The sequence below is a fragment of the Chiloscyllium plagiosum genome, chromosome 2 (genome assembly GCF_004010195.1).
Source record: "Chiloscyllium plagiosum isolate BGI_BamShark_2017 chromosome 2, ASM401019v2, whole genome shotgun sequence".
Taxonomy (NCBI): Eukaryota; Metazoa; Chordata; class Chondrichthyes; order Orectolobiformes; family Hemiscylliidae; genus Chiloscyllium; species Chiloscyllium plagiosum.
This window is the reverse complement of record NC_057711.1, coordinates 96120-109512: the sequence shown is the minus strand read 5'-3', so window position 1 is coordinate 109512 and position 13393 is coordinate 96120. Positions and strand designations below refer to the sequence as shown.

General features: G+C 43.3%; 1 protein-coding gene across 1 annotated transcript in view; it reads right to left on the bottom strand.

Annotated features, from left to right (window-relative positions):
• nup155 (nucleoporin 155) overlaps positions 1-13393 on the bottom strand; it is a 198611-nt gene that overhangs the window by 123550 nt on the left and 61668 nt on the right. The window contains exons 9-10 of the mRNA XM_043721181.1: positions 2786-2859; positions 593-684 (exon numbers count right to left, since the gene is read on the bottom strand). Coding sequence (XP_043577116.1) covers positions 593-684; positions 2786-2859 — 166 coding nt within the window. The remainder of the gene's footprint in view (positions 1-592; positions 685-2785; positions 2860-13393) is intronic.

Below are 13393 nucleotides of genomic sequence, written 5' to 3'. Positions count from 1 at the left end.
GTATCCCAAAGTTGAGTTGGACTGGTTCAATTTCCAAAGTAGGAATTTATAAAATGTCACATTTTATGAGGGAACAAGGTTTGTGTGTGTGCGAGGGGGAGTGAGATCATATGTGTGTACACGGACTTGTTAGAGTGTGTGCACGAGTGTGACGGAATATATGTCTGTGCGAGGGTATGTAGGAGTGTGATCATGTGTAAAGAGTGTGTGTATGTGTGTTTGTGTGTGAGAGTGTTTATAGTATTGTGGGGTCAGCTGAAGTGTGGCATGAACCCAAGATCCCAGTTGAGGCCATCCTCATGGGTACCAAACTTGGCTATCTCTCAGAGCACAGCACTCTCTCAGCACTGTCTGGCACTTCGGCATTCCCTCAATACTTCTCTGTTTTACATGTTCAAGTGTTACAATGGCAATTGAAACCAAAGGATTTTGACCACTCTACCATGGCTTATAATGTTCCACATTGCACATGGAGTGCTTGTGACGCCCACCACCTTTCAAAATTTTTATTAAAAAGCACACTCAGTGCAGACAATGCATTACACAGAACAGACATGAGCTCAGAGTTGATACCATCAGAATTTTCACTCACCGGGCTATGTTACCTGCTGCAGAGACTATGGAATTCTGGGATAAGGAAGCCACTCTGCCCATTCCCTGGCCATCAGCACCTAAGTCACACACCTGAAAATCAGAGAGAACCTATCACCACCACCAACTAGTAAAATAGAAGGCACATAGTCAAACAGGTGACCTGCATTAGAAACAAACAGATCCCTTTTAACAGCAGTTTCCTCAGATGACAAAGGAGATTTATAAAAATTAGACAGAAAGAGGGGTTATGACAGGTGTGAAGCAAAATAAGTAATTGAGAATCAACAGAAGTATCTCTGCTTTTTTTTGGGGGGGGTGATAAAGCAAATCAAAGAAGCAAACAGAAACTATGAGAAAAGTCTAACAGCTGACAGAAAAGGGAATCCCAAAAGTTTTAACAGGCATCTAAACAAAGAGAAAGCTAAAAGAGGAGTTAGGCAGATTGGACCAAAAAAGGGATTTATACATGGAGGCAGCATGTATAACTGAAGTGTGAAATGAATATTTTGTACCCATCTTTATAGAAGAGGACCTCAGCCATGGTGCACAAGGGGAAACTCTCACTCAAAGGGTTCAAAAATCAATAAAGTAGTCATCGTGGATCGACTGCTGGTACTGAAGCTTGACAAGGCATAGAGATCAGCTGACATCGTCCAAGGTTTTTGAACAAAGTGAGGGTAGAAATTGCAGGGTCATTGGGCACAATCTTGCAGCCTTCCATGGATTCAGGGGGCTGCCATAACTGGCAAACTGACAACATTACAGCCTTATTCAAAAAGATTCTAAGACCATTCCTGGCAATTCCAGACCAGTAACTTTAACTTCAGTGGCGAGGAAGCTTTCAGAAACAACTATTTTGGACAGAATTAGTATTCACATGGAAAAAGGAAGGTTGATTAGGAAGATTCACATGAATTTCTAAACTGAAAGCTTTGTTCAACTAAATTCTTGGAGTGTTTGTGATGAGATAACAAAGAAGCTTGATGCAAATGATCTGGATCTTGGTGTGCAGGGGACAATTTTCAATTTTTCAGATGACACTAAACATGAAAGAGTTGTAAATTGTGAGGAGAGTGCAGAACTCCCAAAGGATATTGACATGTTCGTGGAACAGGTTGATAGATGGCCGATGGGGCTCTGTGCAGACAAGTGTGGAATGATGCAATATGGTACGAAGAAGATTAAACGACAACGTAAAAAGTGGGTATATTTATAAAAGTTTGCAGGATTTCAGGAACCAGAGTGTATATATGCACAGATTATTGAAGGTGGCAGCACAGATGGAGAGAGCAGTAAATAAAGCATATAGTGTTCTTAGCTTTATGAATGGGGCACATAAGAGCAAGGGGATAATGTTGAATTTGCACAAGACACTTGTTAGGCTTCTGCTGTAATATTGTGCAATTGTGGGCGCCACATTACAGAAAGGATGCAAATGTATTGGAAAGGGTACAGAAACAATATGCAAGAATGGTTCCAGGAATGGTTCAGTGAATAGCATCGACTGAAGAGTTAGGAATGTTCTCTGTGGAGAGAAGGCACCTGTGGGGAAATTTGATTGATGTTGTCAACATCACGAGGGAGCTGGATAAGCAGATAGGGAGAAGGTGTTCCTGCTCAGAAAAGGAAGAGGGCACAGATGAAAGTGATGTACAAACAAAGCGAAGGTGATGCAAGAAAATAACTTTTTCACACAGGGAATAGTTAAGACATTGATGAAGGCAGGTTCCATTGAGGCATCCAAGAAGGCATTGGATAATTATTTAGATAGTGATGGAGCACATGGCTATTGGAGACTAGCACTAAGTAATAATGCTGGTTTGAAGAGCCAGTACAGGTACTGAGTGGAAAGGTGCTTGTTGCATCGGAACAATTCTATGATTATGTGATACAACAGAAACAATGCAGAATGGCAGAGATAATCACACGAAGGAGAATTATCAAAACGTCTGCAAGCATTTCAGTGCTGACCAATTGGCAGTCACGAGTGGATCGAGAAGGGCAGCCTGAAGAGTAATCAGGCTTTTTCGATCATGATGAGACTGCAAATAGGTGTCAGTGTCACACAGCAACTGGATGTTAGCTGCACTGCGATGAAGCAAAGGATGTCAAGATTATGCAGTGAATGGGTGCAGTGTCACTGTAACGTAGCAATTGGTTGTCAGTGTAATCATAACACAAAAAGACCTACCTGTAGCACACCCTTTTCTGAGCGTGTGTACAAGATGCTCCTCGAGTTGTCAATGGCAATCTGAACAATTGGGTCTGGGTGAAAAATACGGAAACCATTAGCAAATGACATGGAAAGACAAAACAAAGGGCGAAGCAAGCCACTCAGTCTAGCTAATCCACTATTGACAAATCGAAAAATAAATCATCTGATTCCTCTGGAATCGCACTCTGCACGTCAAGTGTCAATGTCACTTCCAATGTCATAATCGTCTTACTAAAATCTGGCAGTTTGTGCCAAATTCAGGAGAACTGGTCCACAGACCAGTGAAGCAGCCACTGCACAGGGAGGCAACAGCCTAGTGGTATCACCACTAAGCTATTCATCCAGAGACCCAGGTAATGTTCTGAGGCCCTGCATTTGAATGTCGCCAGAGCAGACTGAAACCTGGAATTGAGGGTCCAATGATGTTGATTGCTACAAGAAACTTCCTGGATCAGTAAAATCCTTTAGAGAAGGGAGTCTGCTGTCCTTAATTAAATTAAACAAAGATACTGGCGATCTGAAACAAACAAAAACTGAAAATGCTAGAAAATCTCAGACAAAGCAGATGTGACATTTTAAGACCAGTGACTCTTCTTCAGAATTGACAGCAACTAGGAAACAGCTGATAATGGGGTGGGAAGCGTGTGGGCCAGTGTGTGTGTTATGGGGTGGAAACAGAGTCCGGAGATGAAGAGAAAAAGGTTCGGCAGTCAAAGGGATTGTTGATAGTAAGGCAGAGAAGAAAAGAAGCTAGGCAGGTGATAATAGGGACAATGAGTGGATGAAAATGGACTGCCTATGCTGAAAGCAACTCAATTTCACTACAAGACCTGTGGTAAGAAGTTGGTCAAAGATGTGGAGGAGATGTTACAGTTCTAAATTGATTTAACTCCTGAAGGTTCCAAAGTTCCCGAAGCAGAATATGAGGTGTTGTTCTTCCAGCTTGTGTTAAGACTCTCTTAAGCACTGTATTTGGACTCGGACAGAAATGCTGGGCAGTGGAGCACAGTGTTAGGTCGAAGCTGCAGGCAACTGGAAGTCTCGAGTCACTCTTGCAGAAATAGGTGTTTCATGTCTTCAATGTACAGGAGGTCCCATTGTGAGCATAACTTCACTCACCCTTCCCTTCCTACTTTGACTTAGTTATTTTACAATGTGTCACCTGCTGCTTAATAAATTTACAAAATACTTCCTAATAGCAGATTCTGACCAGCCAATGAGTTTTGTTGGGAGTCACTTTTTTTTCCCCCAAACAACGGCAGGTGTCCCTTGAGGCAAAGTATCAGCATGGACAGGGTTGGAAAGACTGACATTCTGAACTTTTACCTTCTTGCTTTTTCTAATTCATTCCTATGGCCCACAATGATGGACTACCTGTTTCTTTACTTGTCTCATTTTTTTTTTGTTTCCAAAGAATTTGATCTATAACAAAAGCACAGCAGGTCAGGCAGCACCCGAGGAGCAGGAAAATCAATGTTTCGGGCAAAAGCCCTTCATCAGGAATGAAGGCAGAGAGCCTTCAGGGTGCAGAGATAAATGGGGGGAGTGAGGCTGGGGAGAAGGTAGCAAAGAGTACAATGTACCTAGTACAGAGTACCTTTGTAACTAAGATGGCACTGTAATGCGGCGACAATAGACAATAGGTGCAGGAGTAGGCCATTCTGCCCTTCGAGCCAGCACCACCATTCATTATGATCATGGCTGATCATCCTCAATCAGTATCCTGTTCCGGCCTTATCTCCATAACCCTTGATTCCACTATCCTTCGAGAGCTCTATCCAACTAACATGTATCCAGCAATGTCCATATGCCCAGTTATGCCCTGAACACAGAAAAGAGGAAAAATCTAACCCAGTCAATTACCACTCCATCAGTCTATTCTTGATCATTGTTAAAGTGATGGAAGGAGTCATCAACAGTGCTATCAAGCAGCAGCTGTTCAGCAAGTATCTAGTCTGATGCCCAGTTGGGGTTCTCCCAGGGCCACTCAGCTCCTGACCTCATTCCAGACTTGGTTGAAACACGGACAGAAGAGCTGAATTCCACAGGGGATGTGAGAGTGACAGCCCTTGACATCCAAGCCAAATTTGACAGACATCAAAGAGGCTGCACAGAATTGGGAATCAGGGGAAAACTCTCCACTGATTGAAGTCATAATTGGTAGTTTGGAAGATGGTTGTGGCTGTTGGAGGTCAGCCATCTCAGGTCCAGGACATCTCTGCAGAGTTCCTCGGGTTAATGTCCTCCACCCAACTTCAGCTGGTTCAATGACATAATTTCAGAAGTGGGGAAGTTGGCTAATGTACAATATTCAGCACTGTTTGCAACTCCTCAGATACTAAAGCAGTCTATGTCCAACTGGCACGAGAGGCTGAAAAGTGCCAAGTAACATTCGTGCCTTCCAAGTACCAGGAAATGGCCTTCTCCAACAACAGAGAATCCAACCATCATCCCTTGACATTCAATGGCATTATCATCATTGATAGTGAGGCATTCAATGTCCTCTGCATTACTATTGACCAGAAACTGAATTAGACTACACCACAAGAGCAAGTCAGGGGTGAGGAATCCTACAGCAAGCACCTCTTCCTTTGAATCCTCAAAGCCTATAAGGCACAAGTCATTCACAAACAATATGGATAAGTCAGATGAATGGCAGATGAAGTTTAACTTGGATATCTATTTTAGTTGGAAGAATAAATAGGCAAACTATCTGAATAACAACAGAAGCTTCTGTTTTTGCTATCTGAAGAGAAAAAGCCCAGTGAGGACAAATGTAGGTCCCTTACAGTTAGAATCAGTTGAATTCATAAAACTTTGGATCTGTCTTCACTAAGGGGGACACAAATGACCTTCTGGAACTCCTTGGGGACAGATGGTCAAGCTTGAAGGAGGAACTGAAGGAAATCCTTATTATTCAGAAATAAAGTGATGTTACATCTCTACAAATCATTGGTCAGCGCACATCTGGGGTATTATGTTCAGCTCTGGGCATTTTATTCAAGGAAGGATGAAGCAGCCCTAGAGAGAGTTCAAAGATGATTTGTTCGAATGATGTCAGGAATGAAGGATTTTAGATACAATGAAAAATTAGAGAAATTGGGCTTACTCTCTTTACAGCAGAGAAGATTAAGAGGTGACCTTAATGAGATGTTCAAAGTTATGAACAATTTTGACTGGGGAAAGGAGAACAACCTGTTTCCACCAGTTGGCATGTCAGTAATTAAGCGGCAATTTCAAGACTACCAGCAAGACAGCAAGGAATGAGATGAAGAAGAACTTATTTTCCCAGAGTTGTTAGGATTTGGAATGCGCTGCCTGGAAGAGTGGGAGAGGCGGATTCCATAGGATTTGAAAGGAGAACTGAATATGTATTTGAAAGTGATGAATTTAGAGTGCAACAGAGATTGTGCTAGAGAATGGTACAAACTGGAGAACTCTTTCAGGAGCTGACACAGACAAATTGGGCTGAATAGCCTCTTTGTGGACAGTAAATTCTATGATTTCATGTAACGTAGTTGCTGTTTACACTCTACTTACTTCATTATGGGATGCTGGCTTCAGTGGCTGAGCCAGTGGTTTTCACTGGTACTCGAGTGACACTGGGTCAAAATGCCTCCCAAATTATATTGGGAGGAATAAATAAAATGCAGCAATTGAGAATCACAAAGGGCAGCTAGGGATGGGAAATGAACACTGTTCCAGCCAGCAAAGCCTCATCCTCAGAATGAAGAAAATGATAAGAAAACTAATGGCTGTTTCTCAGGTTGGAATAAAGTTTAGAAGGATAGAAGGAGAGTAGAATGAGGGGTGATCGTTCAAAAACCTTTAAGATTCTGACAGGACAAGACAGGATAAATGCAGGAAGGATGTTTCCAATAACCGAGGAGTCCAGAAGTAGGGGTCACAGTCTAAAGATACAGGGATGAGGAGAAATTTCTTCACCCAGAGAGTTCGGAGTCTGGGGAATTCTCTACCACAGAAAGCAGTTGAGACACAAATTCACAATGCTTTCAAGGAGGAGTTATAGTCCTTTTGGCTAAAGGGATCCAAGGGTATGGGGGAACCAGGTACTTGGTCAAACAATCATGATCATTATTAACTGCTACTTTCTTGGAAAATTTATACGCCCCTTGCTGAGTTCCAATACAAACTCTAACATTCCTTCTTAACTCGGTCGGGCCATCTTTCCCATTTTATTTTTGTGCTCAACAGGAATGAGCAATTAGTACAGTTCCTCTATATGCCTTTTAAATGTTTGCCATTGCCTGTTCACCATCATCTTCAAGTAATGCTCTTCAATCCATCACAGCCAACTCACATCACACACCATCACAGTTTCCTTTATTTAGATTCAGGACCCTCTTCTCAGAATCAACTATATTAACTCAATTTTCATGGAAAATTCTACATTCTGCTCACTTTTCCCCCCCCCAAAGGGTCTTGGACAGCTAGCTTGTCAATTATTCTTTTCTCATTTCACAGCACTCAGGGCGGCATGTTTTCTGGTTGGTTCTTCAAAGTATTGGTTCAGAAAACCATCCTGTCCACATTTTAGGAATTCCTCCTCAACGGCACTGGTACGGATTTGGTTTGTCCAAACAATATGTAGATCATTTTTCAGACTGGAGACAGATAACTAGTGATTTCCACAGAGATCAGTCTTAGGTCCCCTGTTGTTTGCAGTATATATAAGTGATCTGGAGGAAAATATGAGTGGTCTGATTAGTAAGTTTGCAGGAGACTCAAACATTGGTGGAATTGTTGCCCGTGCTGACAACTAAAAGGATACAACAGAATATAGATAGATTAGCGACTTGGGCACAGAAGTAGCGGATGGAGTTTAATCCAGATAAATGCAATGTGATGCATTTGAATATCATTTGTGAATTATACTGTAAATGGCAGAACCCTTAGGAACGTTAATATACAGACAGATCTGGGCATGCAGCTACACGGGTTCCCTAAAAGTGGCCACACAGGTGGCCAAGGTGATCAAGAAGGTATATGGCACGCTTGCCTTCATTGGCAGGAGCATGGAGTACAAGAGTTCATAGAATCATAGAATCCCAACAGTGAGAAAACAGGCCCTTTGGCCCAACAAGTCCACACCAACCCGCCGAAGAGCAACCCCACCCAGACTCATTCCACTGCCCTATTATCCAACATTTCCCCTGCCTAATGCACCTACACCTAACCTACATATCCCTGAAGACGATGGGGCATGGCCAATCGTCTAACTTGCACATCTTGGAATTGTTGGAGGAAACTCGAGCATCCTGAGAAAGCCCACGTAGACACAAGGAGAATGTTCAAGCTCCACACAGACAGTTGCCAGAGGCTGGAATTGAATGTAGGTCCCTGATGCTGTGAGACAGCAGTGCTAATCACTGAGCCATCATGCCGTCCATGTTGTAATCTATATAAAACCCCTTGTTCGGCTGCATTTACAATACTGTGCGCAGTTTTGGTCACCACACTTCCAGAAGGATATGGAAGCTTTGGGGAGAATGCAGAGAAGGTTCACCAGGATGTTGCCTGGTCTGGAGGGCACAGGCTTTGAGGAAAGGTTAAAAAGACAAGGATTGATTTCACTGGGAAGAGAGGAGTGAGACAAGACCTGTCAGAGGTCGACAAAGTTATGAGAGGCCTAGATAAGATGAATAGTCAGAGGCTTTTTCCCAGGGTTGAAGTTTCAATTACAAGGGGGCACAGGTGCAAGGTGAGAGGGACAAAGTTTAAGGGTGACAAGCGAGGGAAGTTTTTCACACAGAGTGGTAGGAGTCTGGAAGGCACTGCCAGAAGAGGTGGTGGAGTTAAGCACATTGGCAACATTTCAGAGATATCTGGATGGTTTCGCTCTTTTATTCAAGTCAACGACAATTACTGTGTCTTTCTTGTGCCACTATATTCCTATTTAATGCCTTCCCCGATATTATGACAACAGTTTGAACAATCTATATGCAACATCTATTATCACTTTCTGCCCCAAGGTTTCTAAGTTCCAACCACACAGATGTTACTTCACTGGAGCTGATACTCTTCCTCACTATTCTGTGAAGTGCCTTCTTTTGCCAACAGTGTTGTCGCACCTCTCCTCTTTTCTGTCCATCTTTGCTAACAACTAAATACATTTGGATAATCAGTTCCAATCCCTGGCTACCCAACAGCCTTGTCTCCGTTTTCTCAATCATACCAGATCTGTTTCTATCTATTTGTGGAAGTACTTCAGTTTTTTTTATCATGAAATTCTTTTTTAATTAATTCAGAGATTGTGGACATTGCTGGCTAATCCAGTATTTATTGCCCAGAGGGCAGTTAAGAGTCAACCACATTTCTGTGGGTCACAGGTAAACCAGACCAGATGAGGCCAGCAATTTTCTTCCTTAAAGGACATTACGTGAAACAGATGGGTTTTTCTGAATGCTTCATGCACTAAAGCTTTCTATATTAAGGCTGGTCTTCAACATTGTTAAATTCACTTGTATTATTTTGTATAGTGGCCATGATGTACACCTTAGTATGCAAGCAACAACTACAGAATTTGCAGATGATGCAAAACTCAGAAACACCGTGAGCTGTGAGGAGGACAGTGTAGAACTTCAAAAGGACAGAGACAAGTTGACAAAGGGATCAGAAAGGTGGCAGATGAACTTCAACGGGGAGAAGTTGAGATGATGCATTTTATAACAAAGACAGACATATTAAAAAATGGGGTACAAAGCTCAAGGGGCTGCTGGAGCACAGGACCTGTGTGTATTTACGTATAGGTCACTGACCAAGGCAAGTGCAGAGAGCAATTAATACAGTATGAAGTGTGCTGAGCTTTATTCTGAAGTAAAAAAAGCAAGGAAGTTATGCTGAACTATGCAGGACACTTGTTAGACCTCAGCTGGAGCACGATGTATCCTAGTGGCACAGTAAAGTAAGGGTGTTAACACATTGGAGTGAATGCAATACAGAGTCAGGTGAGATATTCAAAAGGACATCAGCTGATTATTTAAATTGACGCAATGGACAAGGGTAGGGGAAAAAGTCAGGAGAGTGGCATTAAATCATAAAGCAACATGGGTGACCACCAGACAGAGCATGAGGGCTAAGCAGGCAATGCAGGAATCTCCTGTGGCTTTTCCCCTGCAGAACAGATACACTGTTGTTGACACTGTTGAGGGGAATGGATAACAGCAGCAGCCAAATTCATGGCACCATGGTTGGTTCTGCTGCAAAGGGAGGGAAAGATAGGCACAGAAATGCTATAGTCATAGGGGATTCAATCACAAGGGGAAACGATAGGCATATCTGTGGCTGCAAACGAGAGTCCAGGATGGTGTGTTGCCTCTCCTCTCTTGTTTCTAACTTCAGCCCATACCACCTCAGTAGACGAGTCCTTGTTAAAAGTTCTTTCAGCCACCGTTATACTATCCTTAACTAACAAGGCCACACCTCCCCTCTTTTACTGCCTTGCCTGTTCTTAATGAAAGATCTAAACCCTGGAACCTGCAACATCCATTCCTCACCCTTATTTCGGAAACTTCTGGCATTGAAGTAGACACACTTCAAACCAGTTTGTTGTCTGCCAGCACATTTCTGTGACCGTTAAATCCTGTCCACGCCCACAGAAAATGAGGAAGAAAGTTGAAATGTAGAACCTCAAAAGGTAGTTATCACAGGATTACTATAGTATCACGAGCTCATCAGGGTAGAAACAGCAGGATATATCGGATGAACCTGTGGCTGAAAAGATGGTGCAAGGGGAAGGGCATTCACATCTGTAGGGCATTCAGGTCTGTTCTGGGGCAGGTGAGACATATACAAACTGGACAGGTGACACCCGAGCATGAGTGGGACTGATGTCCTTTGGAGGATATTTGGTACAGTGGTTGGGGAGGGTTTAAACTAGTGCGGCAGGGGGAGGGTAGGCTAGCAGATGCAGAAATTGAGGGAGAGGTAGAAACCAGTGCACACATTACTAAAAACAAGAGCATGCAGGGAAACGGTGCTGCAAACAGCAAAGGAAGCAGTTAGAAATACATGTGCTTCAATACAAGAAGTATAGTAGGCAAGGTAGATTAGCTTAGCTTTGGTTAGTATTTGGAACAAGACAGTACTGTGATTAGAGATTTGGCTGAAAGAGGGACAAGAGCTGAAAATGTGTTGCTGGAAAAGCGCAGCAGGTCAGGCAGCATCCAAGGAACAGGGTGTGTCCAGCAGGCTAAGATAAAAGGTAGGGAGGAGGGACTTGTGGGAGGAGCGTTGGAAATGCGATAGATGGAAGGAGGTCAAGGTGAGGCCGGAGTGGGGTGGGGGCGGAGAGGTCAGGAAGAAGATTGCAGGTTAGGAAGGCGGTGCTGAATTCGAGGGATTTGACTGAGACAAGGTGGGGGGAGGGGAAATGAGGAAACTGGAGAAATCTGAGTTCTGCATCTGCAGTCCTCACTTTCTCCGGAAAGAGGGACAAGACTGGCAGCTGAATGTGTCAGGTTTTAGATGTTTCAGATGTGATAGAAAGTGAGGTAAAAGAGGTGGGGGAGTTGCATTACTGGTAAAGGACTATCTCACAGTTATATTGAGGGAGGATACATTAGAGGACTCGTGCAACGAGACAGTATGGGTAGAACTTGGGAATGGGAAAAGGTGAAATTACAATGCTGGGGTATACCACAGGCCTCCCATCAGCCAGCAGGAAATACAGGAGAGAATCTGTAGATAGATTTTGGAAAGATGTAAAATCAGCTGGGTTGTTGTGGTGGGTAATTTTTAACTCCCCCTATATTGACTCAGATTCACTATGTGCTCGGGCTTGGAATTTGTAGAGACCAATTCAGGAGGGACTCTGGACACAATACCTAAACAGTCCAACGAGGGAAGGAGTTATACTGGACCTGGTGTTGGGAAATAGGCCCTGCAAGGTGAGTGAAGTTTCAGTGGAGGAGCATTTCGGGGGGAGTGAGCACAATAACGTGAGTTTTAAGATACTCACAGATAAGGATAAAAGCAATCCTCAGGTGAAGGTGTTAAACTGGGGGAAGGCAAACCACAACAATATTGGGCAGGAAGAGGAGAATCTTGATTGGAGGCTGTTGCTTGAGGGTAAATCCATATCAGACATTGGGGAGTACTTAAATCAGCAGTTGATAAAGGGTGCCTGAGAGAATGAAGGATACGTATGGCAGATTAACTGAACCTTATATGACCAGTAACGCTATGAACTTGGTCAGAGAGAAAAAAGAAGCATATGTAAGGTCAAAGAGGATGGAAACTGGTGAAGTGCTTAAAGTAGACAAGGAAAGTAGGAACAAACTTAATTAGAAGGGCTAAAAGGCATCAGGAAAATTGTTAGTAAACAGGATTAAAGAGAATCCCAAGGTATTTTATACAGATATAAAAAGCAAGATGGTTGCCAGGGAAAGGGCTGGCCCATTCAAGGACAAAGGAGATCATCTATGTGTGGAGCCAGAAGAGGTAGGTGAGGTCCGAAGTGAATAAGGATAGCAAAGATGATTCTCGATAGGAGTGAGAGAGGCAGGGTGGTTGTCACGGGGGACTTCAACTTTCCAAATATTGACTGGGATCACTACAGTACGAGTACTATAGATGGGTCAAGTTTCTGTCCAGTGTGTGCAGGAGTGTTTCCTGACACAGTATGTAGACAGGCCTACAAGGGGCGAAGCCACATTAGATTTAGTGTTGGATAACAAGCCTGGCCAGGTGTTAGATTTGGAAGTAGGTGAGCACTTTGGAGACAGCGATCACAATTCTGTCAGGTTTACTTGAGTGATGGAAAGCGATGGGTGTACTCCACTGAGCAAGAGTTACAGCTGGGGGAAGGGAAATTACGATGCAATTAGGAAAGATTTAGGAAGCGTAGAATGGGGAAGGAAACTGCAGGGGATGAGCACATTAAAAATGTGGAACTTATTCAAGGAAAAGCTCGTGTGTGTCCTAGATAAGTATGTACCTGTCAGGCAGAGAGGAAGATATAGAACGCGTGAGCTGCGGTTTACTAAGGAAGTGGAATCCCTGGTCAAGAAGAAGGAGGCGGCTGATGTTAGGACAAAATGTGAAAACTCAGTTAGGGCGCTTGAGGGCTACAAGGAAGTCAGGAAAGACCTAAAAAGAGAGCTCATAAGAGGCAGGAGGCGACATGAGAAGTTGTTTACGGATAGGATCAGGGTAAACCCTAAGGCTTTCCATACGTATGTCAGGAATAAAAAAATGACGAGAGTTAAATTAGGGCCAATCAAGGATAATAGTGGGAAGTTGTGTGTGGACTCAGAGGAGATAGGGGAAGCACTAAATAAATATTTTTCAACAGTGTTCACTATAGAAAACGAAAATGTTGGCGAGGAAGATACAGAGATACTTGCATCTAGACTAGAAGAGATTGAGGATTAGTGGTGCTGGAAGAGCACAGCAGTTCAGGCAGCATCCAAGGAGCTTCGAAATCGACATTTCAGGCAAAAGCCCTTCATCAGGAAGGGCTTTTGCCTGAAACGTCAATTTCAAAGCTCCTTGGATGCTGCCTGAACTGCTGTGCTCTTCCAGCACCACTAATCCTCAATCTCTTCTAGTCTAGATGCAAGT